A 16,795-nucleotide genomic window follows, 5' to 3' on the forward strand; every position below is an offset into this window, starting at 1 on the left:
TTTCAAAATTTGAGCAACTAATTTATCAAGCGCAACATGTTTACTGACGTGAATCGTTCATCAAGTGCCTTAACAGTGATTTAATTTCCTGTGCTGTTCTTCGCGGCATTAAGTGGGTGCGGTATTTGCGCGCTGAAGATCGCACGCTCGCCTTTAAAAGCGAACGATGTAATTGACTCGGTGCATTCGATGGAAAAACCACCATCGGGTTTGCTAGGAAAAGAGATTAGGTAACAGCGTCTTAAGTGTGCCTAGATGCTTACTCGCTTCACTGCCTCCTAAAAATGCTCAACAAGTCGCCACGCAGGTATCAGTTTCGCATTCAAACACTGTACAGTAAATAATCATTATAGTTGGCTCGAGTCCTCGCCATTTCACTGTTTAGGTGCAATACACGTTGATGTCTTGTCACTAGAAATCGGCTTTTAGTAAAAGTACTTCAACCTTGTGCTTGTGTGGCAAGGAAGGGCGACGAGTTTAAGACGAAGTGCTTCGTAGTCAAGGAGATGACAGTTACAGCAATGAAAGCGTGTTAGACACTTCCTCTAATTCCCGAGAAGAGCATTAAGGGTTTTCAAGAGTTTGTTAAATTTAGCCTCTAAAAGACCTGGTAGTATTGTCACTATAAGATTAAAACACTTATTCTAATAAGTCACTCTTTGTAGCATAGTGCAGGGGTGTGCAACCTGCGGCCCGCGGGCCAAATGCGGCCCTTGATTAAAGGTTGTGCGGCCCGCAGTGACGCTTGGATTTCAAATGCACTGGCAAACGAGTTTAACTACTATATATTATTGAGCAGATTGATGCGCCTGGTGCTATTTTTTGTGACCTGACAAAATGTGACTAGAATCAAATGCGAATTTACTTGTAGTTAAGCATATTTGGTAGTCAACAAAGGGAAATCACAACAAAGGTTGCACACCCCTGGCATAGTGCATTAACATCAATAAGTTACCAGAATTCGCCGCAAAGAAGGTCGTTTGAGCAAGTATACAATTTGTTAAAGATATGATTGGACGTACATTGTTTCTTGGGTAACCAGGTTTGAATAGTAGGGCTTTAATGTGAAATCAATTCAGTTATGCCAGAAGAAAAAAACGAAAGAAAGCCGAAACCAGAGCCGGAACGTAACGCGCCCAGTTTGAAAGGAAATTGTATAATTGCTGTGTTACTGGCTGTGTACATCTTATTTAACTTGTTGGGTGCTTACATCTTTGTCTTGTTGGAGAAACCTGACGACAACACCAGGGAAGTGAAGTTGAGCCACAGCTTTATCGAAATAAAGCAAAAGTTTCTTCAGAATCACAGTAATTGCTTTTCTACTCAGGACCTCGAAGAATTTCTGAACGTACGTTCTGTATCAAACAAATGTAAAGTGGAATATGACATACACAAAAAAATGCTTAAATTAGACTCATAATTTTCATGTAAAATGAACCTTTTTGTAACTAATATTCTACGCAGCAATTTTGAAAACACAGTGATACTTACTCAAAGCCAGTTAATGTAGCGTTGTAACAACACTTTAGAAGATTCTCTTGTGGAAAATGTGGTTTAAAACACTTGACTTGCATACGTGTTAGCGGTGTTTCAAACGAGGCTTGTATATCGACCACGGAGCATGACATTTGGCGTTTTAGCCTAACATACAAATTTATAATTGTTGGACTTTACTTGCTATGCAGGAAGTTCGAGTTGCTATTCAGGATGGGGTGAATATCTCAGGGAATGTCAGTTGGCATGATCATCATTCAGGCGATGAAAAGTGGTCGCTACATAACGCATTCTTGTTGGCATTTACAATTTCAAGCACTATTGGCAAGTGTTATTGATTTTTGGCTTGGTTTTAATAATTTAAATTGGAGATTATTCCAGGGAAACAAACACTTTTTACAATAAAAAAACAAGCGCGTATTTGTTTGCAAATTTAAAAAAGTATTTGGTTTTCGATTTTTTTGTGTTGTCCACATTACCAGCAGTGACCATATGAAATGACCATAACAAACCGAATGCCAATCAGGTTATGGCGTCGTCACTCCTGTTACCGCCGGAGGTCAGATGTTTTGCATTCTCTACGCCTTTCTGAGCATTCCGTTCACCGGTTTGCTTGCTGCGAAAATTGGCTTCGCAATGGCTTACTACATAAAAAAGGTACAACACATCACAAGTAGCTTACCGCCGTTGTCTCTCTGTAACGAGATGTGAAAAAAATTAAGGTGAAATTGAATATCTCGAAACGGTAAAATCATGAATTTTTTATTGTGACCTAAGGGTAAAACTATAAAATTTGTATCGTCATGGGTTTTAGTTGTGTATTTGGGAAAGTAAAAAGTTCATGTCTAGCTTTAAAGTATTCCAATCCGGCTTTGAAGTACTTATAGTGGCGCTTTCTTGACACCTAAAAATACAAATAATTAAGAAGCGCAAGTTGGGAAATGTTTAGTTTATATCCAGGTTAAAATCATTCGACATTTTTTTTGGTAAAATCATTTGACATTTGTTTTCCTTGTAAGATTAACCTGGAAATAAACATTTCCCATTTGTGATAGCCTATATATAATGAAAGGTGGAAATCGTTGCAGAAAGGGTAATAGAACTGGGAATGATTCCCAAATTACAATGATAAATTAAAAAAACGTTGCACTGTTTTTCAGGCAACATCTTCAATATGTGACAGAATTCCAAAGGCAAAAACTTGGAGCATAGCGGTCACCACTCTGATCGGGGTTGTGATTTACATTGTTCTGCCAAGTTTGTTGTTGACTTTCGTCGGTAATGAGGAGGGCTGGACATTCGTTCAATGTCTCTACTGCGTTATTGTCACCCTTACCACCATTGGATTCGGAGACTTAGTCCCAGGTGACGTTAACGAAAATTTGACCTATAGGATAAGTTTCATGATGCAATTACCCTATAGGCGTTGTTTGCCCACGCTTTTAAATCCCGTTTAGGAAAGTGCTACAGTCAGGCGCCGCAAGAACAGTAAACACGGCTGACATATAAACCTTCTTGCAGCTGTCCGTGACACTATGTTTTAGAACTGAGTGTTCGGAGGCTAACATATTGCCGCCAAATTTTATTCAATTTCTACGTCAATGTTACATCACAATTTTTCAGGTGTAAACTATGGCTTCCTGGCCCGTTGTGGGCATTATTTTCTGTTAACTGAGTTCTTTTGCTGGAAATCATGTCATTTTTCATTGTTTTTTTACAGTTTATTCCAAGTGTTTGAAATGTTTCAGCGAACGGCCATTACGCTTAACCTTTCAGTGACAATTTTAATTTAGTGGAAATGTACAAATGCTTGGCCTTTGGGCTTATTGTGAACCCTTGGTATATAGACATTGCCACAGATCCTTTTCACACTATTAATTGCAAGGTGATGAAATATTTCAGATCCTAGTTCTCAAGGGGGAATTCTGACAACCGTTGCTGTTCTAATTTGGGTTGTGGCCGGACTTGCTTGGTTTGCGACCATCGTCAATCTCGTGGCCACAAGTATGAGAAAACACGTCCGAAACATCAGTCATAAAGTAATTCGACCGCCACTGAAAAGTAGGTTTCTAAATTGATTTTGTGCCGTGGCAATCTATTGAGCATTTTTCTTTTTGCAGAATCGGGAAAAGATAGGCACGACGATGAAGAGATTTCCGATAAAGATTTTACTAAAGTGGGTATATCTTCTTATTGGCAAAAACCATTATTTTGTTTTTACATTGACCTTGTTAACGAAAACCCTTACTGTCCAGAATAAACAGGCGGATGAAAATGGAGAAGCGGATAAAAAAGTAAAAGAAGTTTATTCGTTCAACGACGCCTGTATTCAAACCGAACCAGCGATGCTTGGGCCTGGCTGTATGCAATCAGTCATACTAGCAAACATTGAAAGCGAGTAAAAGATGGCAGTGGTGGATATCTTGCCAACGTCAGATGGTTGAAATTGCATTTTGAAACATTTCATTCTACCAAAATATTTGTTTAGGTTTGTCTTGACCTTGGCGTTGTCTAATGATCTTTAAAACCGTGACGGTCTCCGCGGTAGAGAATTGCATGGGACTGGAGTTAGTTTTAATACTTTATGCCTTAAGTTGGTATTTACTTCTTGATTGAAAGCATGCGAGTTCCTCTAAGCTTTTCGACTGATACTGACACTTCCTTATCAGTATGTGACAGGGCTCGTGGTGCCTTGTGACAAGATACATGCGAAATGATGGTTGCATTTGTCCTAATATGGTGTGTTGCAATGAGAAAGTTACCGAAGGTTGAAAATATTCGAATCTTGCCTTGCATGTGTAGATTTTAGGTTACTATATTTACAAGAAAACATATGTGACCATTAGGAGTGTATTATCCGACACAATTAAAAGCACATTCGTCGTGTATTAAGTATAGGGCGCTGGGGGTAACAAACTTTTTTCCAATTCGAAAAATAAATCTTTATTCCCTGATTTTTTAATGAAACAAGACCAGTCTAAAAACGAAGTTAGCTAGCCTAAAACGTAGCAAAGAGACATTTGAAAGGTAAACAGAAAAGATTTTTGTAATTAGGGTCCAAAACGCACCTTGCTTCAAAGGGTGTTTATTTCACTTGCTAAAATTTAAAACTGTTAAATAAAACACCTTTAACAATCAAGTGTAAATTGCGACGGGGCACAAATCAAACGTACAGTGCAAATCATTTCGATTACATGTTCAAAACTGATCGTGCAAAAAAAAAACTTATTACAAAAATGGCAACTGAGGCAACAAAATACAGTACCGACAAGAATTATTTAACAAGATGCCGCAAATGATTCATGCATATGAAGGCAGTGGGTGACAAATCGTTGTATCATAACTAAATTTCAGCCAGTGCGTAATGTCCAAAGCCTTGTTATTGCTTGTGTCACGCCACATTTTGTAATTCTAATTATATTGCTTTACAAAACATTGGGTTAACATCTTAGGCCACTGAACAAAATATGAACACGTCTGTTTGTACAAATATGTTGGCCGTTGGAACGTTGCAAACAATTGCTGGTCACACTTGACAAAAAAATGGAAAGATATAATGATAAAAAATATAACTTTAGTGCTGAAAAATTAAAACTTTATGTTAGTGCTAAAATGAGGAACAAGCGAAACCAGTGCTTCACAGGACGTACAAAAAACGCGCATGGCATACCAAAAATATTGCGATTGTACAGCTAAAAATTGAAGAAAATATCGTTGGGCAATACTTGTCATTTTTACATCATCTCGAATTTTGCCCAGGTAAAACCAAAACAGCAACTGATCGAATAACGTTCCGAAGGATGGCGCATGCCGGGTACGATTCGGGTATTTTGGCCGCCACGCTGTCAGGACGTATATAATACCTGGAAGCAAAGATCACTATGCTAAAAAATGCTATGTAAAAGCATTGCATTGGTTCCCAACCGGGGAGGAATATCAAAACTTCAGGGGAGAAATTTACACTAATTTGTACATGTCGCTTGGTTAGTAAATAGACACTTCAGCTCTGGGAATATAATGTGTGAAGGTGATAAAAAACTAAATTTAAATGATCTTTGTAGTCTATTGGGGAGAATCAAGAATGCTTTGAATTTGAAGGGAGGCATTCGTCGATAAAGGTTGGGAACCACTGCGTTAAGGCACAGCGGGTGTTGCAACCACCGCATATATTACGATTAGAAGGGTCAATATTAAAAACGAGTTATCACCGAATTTGTAGTTAGCAACACAAATACTAGCGTTTTGTTTGTAGCTAGCAACATAAATAAAGCGTTTTTTAAACTAACTGCCGTTGGTTTTAACGGTGTTCTTACTTGAATTCTTCCTTGTATTTTGAGCAGGCGCGATGTTTTGCTGTCCGAATTTTAGTAATAATACGATAAAGAACAACAAAACTTCTGTACAGTCGGACGCATTCGCTAGGTGTCAGTGCGGAGTTCGATCCAACCACCGCTGCTGTGACGTCAGGCGAGCTTTTCACATCTCCTTGAGTCCATAGAGAAACGCATTTTCTCATCAGTAGGTCAAGAAGAAGTTCCTTCAAACACATGCGTGCATGAAATGAATCATTCTCATGAATTATTAAAAATGAAGGAAAACGTCTTGCCAGCACAGTTTTTAACCGATGTGCATGTGCCCACATATTAACAGTACTAAAAGCTTGAAAAAAACTTCAAAATCAACAAACCAAGTTTGGATGTTTACTGATTGCAGAAAATAAAGTATGACTGGTTAAATTCGGATGTGTCACTTCCATTGCTTTCCATGCAATCTAAACAAAAGTTTTTAAAAAAAAAATTGGACATGTTACTACCTTGCAATGTCTTACCTGTTCAGCCATCACTATTAAATAATAGAAAATATCAACAGCAGCTTCCAAATACTCATCACATAAGCCAGTCAACTCCTGATTGGTAATATTGGAGTTTTTTAACAATTGCACATTCAATAGAGCTCGAAGAAAATTCTCATAAAATGTTGTACTGCCACAAAACAAATGTTACTGAAAGCGAAATTGCTACAAAGAGTTTTGAATTGCCACAAACCCTTGTTGCTGAAGAACATGTTGACAGTTAGACAAGGCCTCACTGCCTTTAATCATTATAGAAATAGTTTCAGCAATTAAAATGCAACACCTAAAAAAGTAGGTGCAACATTATTTAATGTAAAATCTAACAAAAAACAATAACGCAAATATAAAAAATGTGAATGCCAACTGCACTTCGCCGAATGGCTGTTTGTTTTAATTTTTTTTAATGCTGTTAAATGTTTGGAAATTTTAACAGCCAAACAGATACTATTAGAAGAACAAGATTATAAGTCGAAAGCAGATGTCCCTTGAATACTGAAAGTTGTACCTAATCCTGGTTTATAAATAAATCATGTCTGTACATGGCCACAAATCTTGAGACAAAATATTCAGTCAAGAAATTCTCTGCACAATTCCTCAAATGTACTTGGAAATATACTTACTCTATTGCATCAGCATGTTGGTCAACATCATTAGTTGAGAAAAAAGATGTACATTTTACAAAAATCTCAACAAGGACTGTCAACAGTTGGTTGTCAATCCAAAATCGCCTCTTCAAGGAGCTGTGTTGCTCTACCGCTAGTTTTAACTCATTTACATATCTACACCAAAACAAATTACATTAAGACATAAAATAGAATAAAAGTTACATATTACCCTACTTGTATACATTCTCTATGGACATATTCTGGTTATGACACTGAATAATGTCTTTTTTTAAATCAGTAAACAGAACATTTAGAACTGATTCCTGGATAGAACTTTTCTTCTGTTGTGATTCAGGCTTGTTATTGTCAATTTTCAATGTGGCACTCTAAAACAATCGAAATAGGTTACAGTATGTTCCTGGTGTAAAAAATTAGGCGTAACAAGATGTACAGTTTTGAAAATTATATGTTGTTCCAATTCAAACAAACCTTAATAATAAGTTATTCCATCTAAACCAGACATATGCATATTTATAAATATAAAACTTTACTAGTAAGGTAAAACACAAATTTGCAAACAGAAACTTATTTACAAATTTACCAATTGCACCAAGCAATGTGAAGTCATTGCCAACCAAAAAGAGCAGTATCTTATTAACCACCTTACACAAATATTAACTTACCAGCAAGAAGTCTCTCCATGCACTTTTAAGCATAGGATAAATGAGTGAACTGTGATTTAATACATACAAGTGAGTTTCTTCAACATTTGCCAAACTAAAACAAACAGCTGGTTCTAAAACATCACAATGAGCCAAGTCAGAGTCAGGCCATTTTGCACTAGAACGAGGAGATACATGGTTCTCTGACATGCTACTGCAAGAATCTGTAATATAAAAAATAAAAACATAATATATCTTTAATTTCAAGCAAAAAAATCAGAGCCAGTATTTGGGTGTAAAACATTTCGACAATTTTTTTGTTATCGTCAGAAATAAAACCCATAGAAGGCATGCAACTTGGTGCCGCACAACGATAAAAAGGGGGCGACACAAAGTAAAAGCAATTAAGCGGCAGCTGGCTCTGATTTTTAACGTTTAAAATTGTGCTTTGTGTACCTATCTTTAAATTTAGTTACAATACAGTCAATTTACCTGTGTCAGACATTGGGTTTTCATCAGATAAATCAAAAGAAGACTTTTTTATAGTTTGTCTGTTGACTGCGGAGACAGATGGTGTGACTGTACTTAAAACATTGTTATTATTGCTTGAGTTTTTATTAAATCCAGAGTGAACAGATTGAGTTGATGGGTCAAACTGTTGTCCATGGATGGGACTTTTCTTTGAAGAAGAAGTAAACAAAGATTTGAAAAACGAGCTTTTCTGATCAACTTCAGCATTATTTCGATCAACTAAACTAGCTGCTTGAAGGTTTGAAAGTGAAGTAAGGGATGGATTGCTTTGAGCTGAATAGTGTTTGACAACAATATGTTGGGCAATATCCTGCAGATCTTTTTGCAAAAACTTTGCAGTATCGTGGACCTAAGAATCAATAAACATCTGAAAATGATTTCGCAAATGGTTGAAACAAAAAACTGAACCAACCTGTTTTACATCGCAAATCTCAGAATGTGGTATTGAATACAAAATTGATTTGGGAGGGTTGTCAGTGACATGAATTGCATGGCCTGAAACCAATACAAATCTAAATGCATAGCTGTCAGTTTTTGATAAAATTACAGCTGCATCATATGCTCTTGCTTCGTCAGATATCTGCAACGGTTTTTCGGTAAAAAATGTGTATTAAAAACAGTATTTTTTATACGGTGAGATTGCAACACTTACGCTCGAATTCACACTACGTTTTAGAAAACTTTCAAATTTTTCATCCTTCAATGCCATTCATAGATGCCTTCGATAGTCATTGGTCATACAATAAAAAGCAAGCAGCTGAAATGATAAAAGGCAATGATAAAATAACAGATAGGTCATAGCAACCTCGACTGTATAAATACAATAACTTGTCTTATCCACTCCATACTGTTTCAGATTGAGCAATCTGGTGATGGCGTTGGGTCAATGGCTAGGCCAAAATCCATAGAAAACACAAGTTGTCGCACGCCATAGAAAACACAAGTTGTGGGGATGAAAATGGGGCGAAATTAGCGCGAATTTTGCATTGCGCCTTATGGGGCCGATTTATAAAATGATTAATTTGGATACTTTTGCGGTGTTTGATTTTGCAATTTCTGCAAAATTTTGAATAAAAATATAACTACGCTTAACTTATAATGTTTAAATGGAACTGATGAACATGAAATAGAGTTTAAATTAGGTTTTAGCGGGTAAATTTTCCAGTAGATATACATGTAGCCTACTTAAGTCCCGAAAGATAAAAAGGTTGTGATGTATATTCATCTAAAATTGGAATAAATAGTTTGACCATGGTCCTCCAAGGTCAGAAAAGTCATGACGTAATAGTGACGTCATCGTTTATTTACTGCATTTTGACGCTTTTAGCACATACTGAATTTTGAAAGCTTTTGGTACTACCTTTAAAGGTGTTGCACAATCTTTCCCTCTTTTTTTAATTTTTTTGAAAGATATTTCACACTTTTTAGTGATAAAAATATTTATTGCATTAATTAAGGTCTATATACCATGTTGAATATGTGTACTGTCATATGCAACACAACCACAAGAAAAAATGCAATATAAACAAATACAACTAACATTGATGCATAAAACAACCAATATCAACAAAATTGTTAAATCTTCTTGAATCTATTCGCCTGCACAGCACAAAAAGTCTCGTGGGAAATTTTGCATCCAAAGTGGCACTTTTTTCATTTATTTCAGTTTCAGCTGATACTTCCCACAATACATGTTATGTGAGGATATCACAAAAAATCCAAATGATTTCATTAAGGGCATAAAATAACATGCAAGAATTATTAGCATTTTTCAAAATTGGTGATTCCATAAAATCAAAAAAGTCAAAACTTAAGAGACACACTGCACAGTATGACATGTTTTTTTAAAGCTTCATAAACTCAAACACAGTAGTTACATGAAGTCCAATAGATCCTGTGTCAGCCTTCTAAATGTCACAAAATTACATGTAAATCAATGAATGTTATTTGTCTTTCCATCTTGTTATGCATTACTATTTTATGTCATTATTTGTGTCTGTTTTAATCAAAATTGTTGCAAAATAAAACATTGGCATTTATGTTTTACTTTTTTCTCAGTCTATATGCCTGTTGGTATTGCAAGCCAGGAGCCATGCCAAACAGCAACTTCTTACACAGGTTTGGTGCGATGGGACACTAGATAATTGTTCTTCAGTAAGAATACTTTGAAATCAACAGCTTGTTCTTTTAAAAGCCCACCCATCCACCAGTTTCTTCATTATATTGGTGCACTTAACTGGCCACCAAACCACTTTTTTTACTATTTTAAGTTGCAAGTTTATATATATGAACACTTTATTCATCTTATCATAGAACTGTTAAATGTATTGCAAATTTCTGTAGGTTTGCACTTTTTCCAGTAGCAAAAAAATAAGTATACCGTTAACCTAAATAAAGACTTTAAAAAGTATAACTTCGATAAACAAACTGCTTTGGTTAACACTTATATTTCTAAGTTTTTGAAATATCTGTACAATCAACATTTTTTATTACTAAAAATGGTCGGGATCATTTATATTTACTACACTTTATTCACAAATTTGCTAGCAAACAATGCAGAAATTTTTTTTCGCTAAACTCGTGCCAATAAAACTGCTTTCCTGCAAACATTGTGCGTTGCCTGGCAACCAATGACGTCATTTTTACGTCACGCATAAATTTTCTTGTCAGCAAGGCAATTTAGAAATAAAAAATATTTAGTCGTTAAGCCAGGTTATTGAAAACAACATCCAAAACCCTATCCTTTGCGTTGTTAAAAGCGTGCAAAGTCGCCCCATTTCACGCTCCATGAATTCTCGTGCGACAACTTGTGTTTGATAGATAGACTTTGGGCTAGGCAACGAATTGTGGGTACTTTTACGTACGCGACAGAGTAGTTTGAAAACCATGTACTTTTACGCAACTCAAAAACATTTCATATTTTTTCATAACATTTTTGTAACAGGAAACATGTATCATTTCTTCAAATGGCATTTGACATGCGCTACAAACGGTTTACTAATCAAGATTTACAAAAATAACGTACGCTGGAACGTATCAAGATTCTTGCGTCGTACAACTTTTCGGGTCACGTCTAAAACTGCGGGCCCACTTGGCCCACTTGGCCCGCTAGGCCCAGCACTTGGCCCACTTGGCCCGCTAGGCCCAGCACTTGGCCCGCTTGGCCCAGCACTTGGCCCGCCTCATGCAAGTATAAAAACTGCGGGCCGGCTGGATAAAGCCGTGGGCACGCCTGTCACATGTCATTAAATTTTTATTTCGGCAAGATCTCAACGGCAAGCAATGGATGTAGTGGGCCCGCAGTTTTTCCTTGCGATAGACGCGACAAGCACAGGATATAGTGGGCCCGCGGCTTTTCGATACGAGAGGCGGGCCAAGCACTGGATATATAGTGGGGCTACAGTTTTTATACTTGCAAGAAGCGGGCCCGCAGTTTTCCAATTGCATGAGGCGGGCCAAGCGGGCCAAGTGATCCAAGTGATCCAAGTGGGCCCGCAGTTTTAGACGTGACCGCAACTTTTTATCATCCTAATTTTGTGTCACGAAAGTTATAGATAGCATGTTTTGTACTACGTGATACCGGTACCCTTTTTATGTGCAGAATCGAAACTGTTATTGTTCATGTAATAATGCATTGTTCCACAGATTTTGCCCAAGCACAAAAATGTCAAGTCCCCGTACCAATACTGCACCGCCATTTTTAGACTCGGTACAAACTAAAAAGGCTTTGAAAACATCTTGCTGGATTGGTAAGGTTTTTCCATTAACTTTTTTACACCAAGCAACAAAAACATTCACGCAGAATCTGTCATGGAAACAAAGCTTTGTTTAAAATTGTAGAACTCGATAGGTAGCTTTTTGGGGCATCTTGAACCACATACCGTATTTACTCGATTGTAAGCCGCGGCTTATATTGTTTTTTACCCGCCGTTTGTGCGGCTTACATTTTAATTTTATACCGATATTGTTTTTACACGCTTTATTTGGGATTCGAAAGTTGTATTCATGTACAGATTATACGTCGATATACGTTCTGTTGGGTACAGTTATCAACGTAACTAACAAATATGGGCAACTAGTTATACTATGTAACAGCAGAAAGATGTATTACGAAACAATTCTATCTAAAATTCCAGCGTGCGGCTTACAATCGAGGGCGGCTTATAAACGAGGGCGGCTTACAATCGAGTAAATACGGTATCTACAACTATTTTTTTAATAAAGATTGCCTTAGCCAGGTGTGCTACAATATTTGATTAAAATGCTTTATAACAATTAACAACCCCCGCCTACAAAAACACAGTAAAAACTTACGAAGTGCATGTATTAAAACACATTTTCACATTTTGACTGGCAACTGTTACTGTACAAGTTTACTTCGATCCAATATCAACATTAAAAATACAGGATAACACAAACATCCCAAAAGACTAAAACTCCACATGGTGTGGATGAAAAGCAGCTTTAAAAAACATAAAATGAAATCAACCCGCATAATGATATGGATTGTATGTAATCCAATGACCGTTTTTATCTTTAGCCCTTTTGGCAGAGGAATGAGATGTAAACAAAGATTTGAAAGTGTCAGTTTGAAAAATCTTTTCCTCATTAAGTTTGTGTTTTGCTCCTTGCACAGTGCTGCAGGTGGACAGATTTTTGGGCTTTTTGCCACTTCCCACTCCAGATGTACTGGGTCCATTCTCTGTTCCATTTTTCTTTGTTTCACTCTGGACAGAAATATTTCATTAAAATAAATTTCTTAAATAAAAAGTGAAAACACTAAAAAAGTTTTTAATTTACATTAATTTTTTATTTAAAATTGGTAACACAGAGATACAAAAAGTTTTGGTAACAGTCTTTTTGTGTCTCTTTTCTTCAAAAAGCAACAATTGCAAGTTCTGATTAGTTGCATATTTTTTAGGTATTAATAAAAATGTTGGAGTTGTAACCAGAATCATCTCCCATTTAAATAATGTACAAACATAACAGTTTTATGTTATTTCGCACATTACACCAAATCCTAATCATAAAATGTATAAGCAAACACACCTTTGAAACTTCTTTTTGTGCTGCAGCTGTTAAATGTTTTAGTTTCTTAGACTTGTGTTTTGCAGCTTTTGCATCAGCTTTCCTTTGTTCCATTTTCACCCTCAGGGACTCCACTTCTGTCTAAGTAAGAAAAACTAAATTTGGAAATTGGTTTACATTTTGAAATCGAAATAATTTTTTTCATTGCAATTGTACAACACATAATCAATGCACATAGAAACTTTTAAGCACATTTGTCACAATGGACCAGACCGTGCAACTAAATAATTATACCCAGTAGATTCATGATATTCAACACAGTTTTTTTTTATGAAAACTGTCACATTATCATTTGAACAATGTGAAATTATTTTAACAATGAAATCGAACCCGAAGCACATGGGTATACAAAGAGGGAAAGGGTTGCTAGACCAACAATACATGCAACATCCAACACCTTTCACAGTGTGATCAAACTAAATTTGCCCAGTGGGACACATGGTTGCATGAAGAAGCGGTCGTTCTTGATTGTGAACCAATCAATCCTTATCGCATCTGTTGTAATTGGTAGTCTGGCAATGGCCAATTCACACATATTTGGGGGTGTAAAGGTAACCACTAGGCCCAAAAAAATTTAAATAACATAAGCACGACTAACTTAAAAACTAATATTTGACAACAACAAATTTTCTGTCCATTCAGGAAAGCGGACTCATAATTACTTTTTTGTGGTGCTAGTGCGGTTACTGCTCGTGCATGACTCAACCACAACAAGAACTGTCCAAATGTTATGTAATGCAAATGAATTTTAATTATTTGAATAATTTTTGGTTACGTATTTCCCCTTTTTTCTCTCAGTTGTAGGCTCAAAGGTGTTAAAATATACAAAATTAACATTTTGCAGTAATGTAGACTGCACTAGTTGGTCTGAAATTTTGCATCTATAATTGCAGGCTCCTAGTCCTTAAACCTTTTTGTTAACGACTGTCACATAACAAGATCGTTTGTTGAGCAGTTGCAGTCAGTGTCTCTATAGTAAAAGATAAGCAAATATTTTGCACAATAATATAAGCTGTTTACATTGTCACCATTCACCATCTGTATTGTACTTTGCGTTGGCTGATTGCTTATTGTATCCACTCAGTCCCAAAATTGAGTTCAGTTTTAAAACCTAAGCATTATATACAGCAAAATTGTTTCAAACCATCCCTTGCCGCCAGTAAGTATATTTTAATGTACATGGACACAACCACACAAACTTGTGTTTGTGGCACCCCTAGAATAGTTCAACACAGACATAAGAAAATCTTTAGCCATATCTGCCGCCTGCAACATTTCTTCATGTACACATATTTTTATGCTAAAAATGCACATAAAAAGGAAAGATAAAAAGTGAAACAGTTTTGAGAATGGGGATTTATAAAAAGCAACAAAGTTTCTCTTACCTCAGATCCATTTAGCAAGATTACATCATTCTCTTTAGAATATTCTTTGGAACATGAAGGACAAAGGTTTCCACGCATTTCTTTCAATGCTCGTTCACTCAACACACAATTACATTTGCATAAATAGCAAAATCTGAAACAAGTTAACCATAAAAAAAACCCTGTAAAATGCTATGTGTACCTTTACGTAGCGGTATAAATGTGCGCCAAGTGGCATAAAGGTGCACCAAACAGTATTAGTGTGCACCAAGCGATATTAAGGTTCACCAATCGATTTAAATGTACACAAAGCGATAAAATAGCGTGCCCAGCGATACTAAGGTGCCAAGTGTTGTAGCAGTGCACCAAGCCGTGATAACAATGCACCGAGTGATCGAAGCCATCCTGCATATTTTAGATGCACTCTATCTCCTTCACAAGTATATATACATGACTTTTCTGAACTTTTTCTTAAACTAAACATTCCTATTTAATAAATTCATTCGTTCAACTGGTGTAATGCTAAACAAAATACTAGTTGTTGTTTTCAAGAACTTGTATTTTAGCTGACGTTTCGCCCACCAGAACGGTAGGGCTACCGTTTAACAACAACTAGTATATATTTTGTTTAGCATTACACCAGTTGAACGAACAAATTTATTAAATATGCAACCTGGTGAACGAAACGCCTGTTCAGTATTTTCTAAACATTCCTAACAAAAACTGTCATTTGAGTAACATAAGAAAGCGTACCGATACTTTCCATTCATCTCAATTCCAGCAATAGGGCAAATGTATTGTGACTTGTGTGTATCAATATATCCGTCACCTTTTTCAGCAATTCCACTCCATGCAGGATTTTTACACAAAGTCAATACATGGACATCTTTTAAACCTGACAAAAAAAATTTACAATACGCGTGTAGCTAGAAGCAACATAATATGTAAAATATTGTAAACTATGACTGATATGTTAAACAAGAACTTTCTACTTTGAATTTGACATACTTTTTATGTGAGAAACTTTTGCCGGTTTGTCTTGTGCTTGTTTGTCCAAAAGATATTCAATTATGACATCTTTGTTGTACAACCTATAAAAAACATTTCACAACAAAAAATATTTCAACACCAAATTTTTCTTTGACAAAGTTAGATTTCTTACTTTCCAAGTTCACAAGCTACAATTGGATCTTTAAGGATTTGATGCGATAAAGTGCAGTACTGCCATTTAAAAGCTAGCTCAGAATCTTTGTCTTTCTCCTCTGCCTTCTTTTTGGTTCTCACAAGTTCATGTCTTTTTGGGATAGTACCGCCATCACATCCCATTTTGCCAAAATATATGCTTTGTACAATATCTTTTTAAAAACAACCCTGTATGTAAGTTGATGTTATGAGTCTTCACAATTGTGCGATGAGTAATATTATTACTTTGCTGGTGAACTGACGTCACAGAAGAAAATTGATAACTACGATAGTGTTTCACAAAATATTTTTCGAAAAGCTCTTAAACTTCGTAATTTTTTAATTGCAAATGACATGTGTAGTGATTGTGCAACATATACACGCCCCACTTAGTCGTGTACATGTATATATTCTTTTTTTGTTTGTCACAAACAAGCATGTTTTGCCGACTTTCGTAAACCAAATGGTGGTGGTGATGTTGTAAGCTGGGCCTTTTCGACCTATTCAGCAACCCTGCTATTGAACTTGTACCTTTTCTTTAGCTGCATTGGCATACCGCTGTACCAATTACTATGTAATCCATCATGTGTTACTATGCTTGTCGTCAAGTGCACGCGCGTGAACAAAAAATACGATACGATTTGTAACTCGTTCTGAATAAGGTGATGTAATGAAGCTAAGTTATTTTTAGACCAGTGGTTTCGAACCGCCGGTCCGCGTAAATATTTTGCCGGTCCGCAAATTGAATATTTATGCCAAGCTACTTTTAAAAATGGAATGATAGGAAGGCCTATTGCAAAGTTGTTGGTACCTGCGAAAGTCATTTTACGCTTGGCTGTAAAACTGGGATAGCTCTCCACCGTTGATACCCGCAAATTGTAAGCTTTTGCGACGTTTATGATTGTTTCGTCACAAACTGCGTCTAGCATTCAACAATTTTTCTGAAAACGAGTTATTTTTCAATTTTGAGGTGAGATTCATACTGGCAGCGAAACAACAGCAAACATCACACTAACA

At 36.3% G+C, this 16,795-nt stretch overlaps 4 protein-coding genes across 4 annotated transcripts in view; 1 reads left to right on the top strand and 3 right to left on the bottom strand.

Annotated features, from left to right (window-relative positions):
* Positions 1–16,795, bottom strand: part of LOC145228892 (prostamide/prostaglandin F synthase-like) — a 56,821-nt gene that overhangs the window by 17,125 nt on the left and 22,901 nt on the right. The window lies entirely within an intron of this gene.
* Positions 913–4,287, top strand: LOC145228877 (potassium channel, subfamily K, member 16-like). Its single transcript, XM_080094089.1, has 7 exons — positions 913–1,348; positions 1,686–1,818; positions 2,021–2,151; positions 2,655–2,859; positions 3,397–3,555; positions 3,615–3,670; positions 3,750–4,287. Exons 1-7 carry the CDS (start codon positions 1,082–1,084, stop codon positions 3,894–3,896), a joined length of 1,098 nt encoding a protein of 365 aa, XP_079950215.1. The 5' UTR covers positions 913–1,081; the 3' UTR covers positions 3,897–4,287.
* On the bottom strand, positions 4,564–9,034 carry LOC145228868 (uncharacterized protein C12orf56-like). Its single transcript, XM_080094078.1, has 12 exons — positions 8,967–9,034; positions 8,797–8,901; positions 8,557–8,724; positions 8,106–8,493; positions 7,635–7,837; positions 7,186–7,337; positions 6,967–7,125; positions 6,540–6,629; positions 6,323–6,476; positions 6,182–6,265; positions 5,808–6,031; positions 4,564–5,357 (listed from the first exon to the last, which is right to left on the bottom strand). The coding sequence occupies exons 2-12, from the start codon at positions 8,851–8,853 to the stop codon at positions 5,234–5,236; spliced, it is 1,803 nt and encodes a 600-aa protein (XP_079950204.1). The 5' UTR covers positions 8,854–8,901; positions 8,967–9,034; the 3' UTR covers positions 4,564–5,233.
* LOC145228882 (replication termination factor 2-like) lies at positions 12,452–16,029 on the bottom strand. Its single transcript, XM_080094093.1, has 6 exons — positions 15,759–16,029; positions 15,605–15,687; positions 15,350–15,491; positions 14,618–14,750; positions 13,194–13,313; positions 12,452–12,871 (listed from the first exon to the last, which is right to left on the bottom strand). The coding sequence occupies exons 1-6, from the start codon at positions 15,920–15,922 to the stop codon at positions 12,629–12,631; spliced, it is 885 nt and encodes a 294-aa protein (XP_079950219.1). The 5' UTR covers positions 15,923–16,029; the 3' UTR covers positions 12,452–12,628.

This window comes from Phallusia mammillata, chromosome 5, assembly GCF_965637545.1.
Source record: "Phallusia mammillata chromosome 5, kaPhaMamm4.hap1.1, whole genome shotgun sequence".
NCBI lineage: Eukaryota > Metazoa > Chordata > Ascidiacea > Phlebobranchia > Ascidiidae > Phallusia > Phallusia mammillata.

What these genes read in the sequence shown, in the direction of transcription:
- LOC145228877 (XM_080094089.1), top strand. Translation starts at nt 1,082, where the DNA reads ATGCCAGAAGAAAAAAACGAAAGAAAGCCGAAACCAGAGCCGGAACGT. An exon ending in TACAATTTCAAGCACTATTG is followed by an intron (nt 1,819 to 2,020) that starts GCAAGTGTTATT and finishes AATGCCAATCAG; the next exon opens with GTTATGGCGTCGTCACTCCT. An exon ending in CCGATAAAGATTTTACTAAA is followed by an intron (nt 3,671 to 3,749) that starts GTGGGTATATCT and finishes CTTACTGTCCAG; the next exon opens with AATAAACAGGCGGATGAAAA.
- LOC145228868 (XM_080094078.1), bottom strand. Translation starts at nt 8,853, where the DNA reads ATGGCATTGAAGGATGAAAAATTTGAAAGTTTTCTAAAACGTAGTGTG. An exon ending in CAACATGCTGATGCAATAGA is followed by an intron (nt 6,630 to 6,966) that starts GTAAGTATATTT and finishes CTACTTTTTTAG; the next exon opens with GTGTTGCATTTTAATTGCTG. An exon ending in AAATACAAGGAAGAATTCAA is followed by an intron (nt 5,358 to 5,807) that starts GTAAGAACACCG and finishes CTTTGCTTCCAG; the next exon opens with GTATTATATACGTCCTGACA.
- LOC145228882 (XM_080094093.1), bottom strand. Translation starts at nt 15,922, where the DNA reads ATGGGATGTGATGGCGGTACTATCCCAAAAAGACATGAACTTGTGAGA. An exon ending in GAGATGAATGGAAAGTATCG is followed by an intron (nt 14,751 to 15,349) that starts GTACGCTTTCTT and finishes AACTTGTTTCAG; the next exon opens with ATTTTGCTATTTATGCAAAT. An exon ending in CACAAAAAGAAGTTTCAAAG is followed by an intron (nt 12,872 to 13,193) that starts GTGTGTTTGCTT and finishes ATTTCTGTCCAG; the next exon opens with AGTGAAACAAAGAAAAATGG.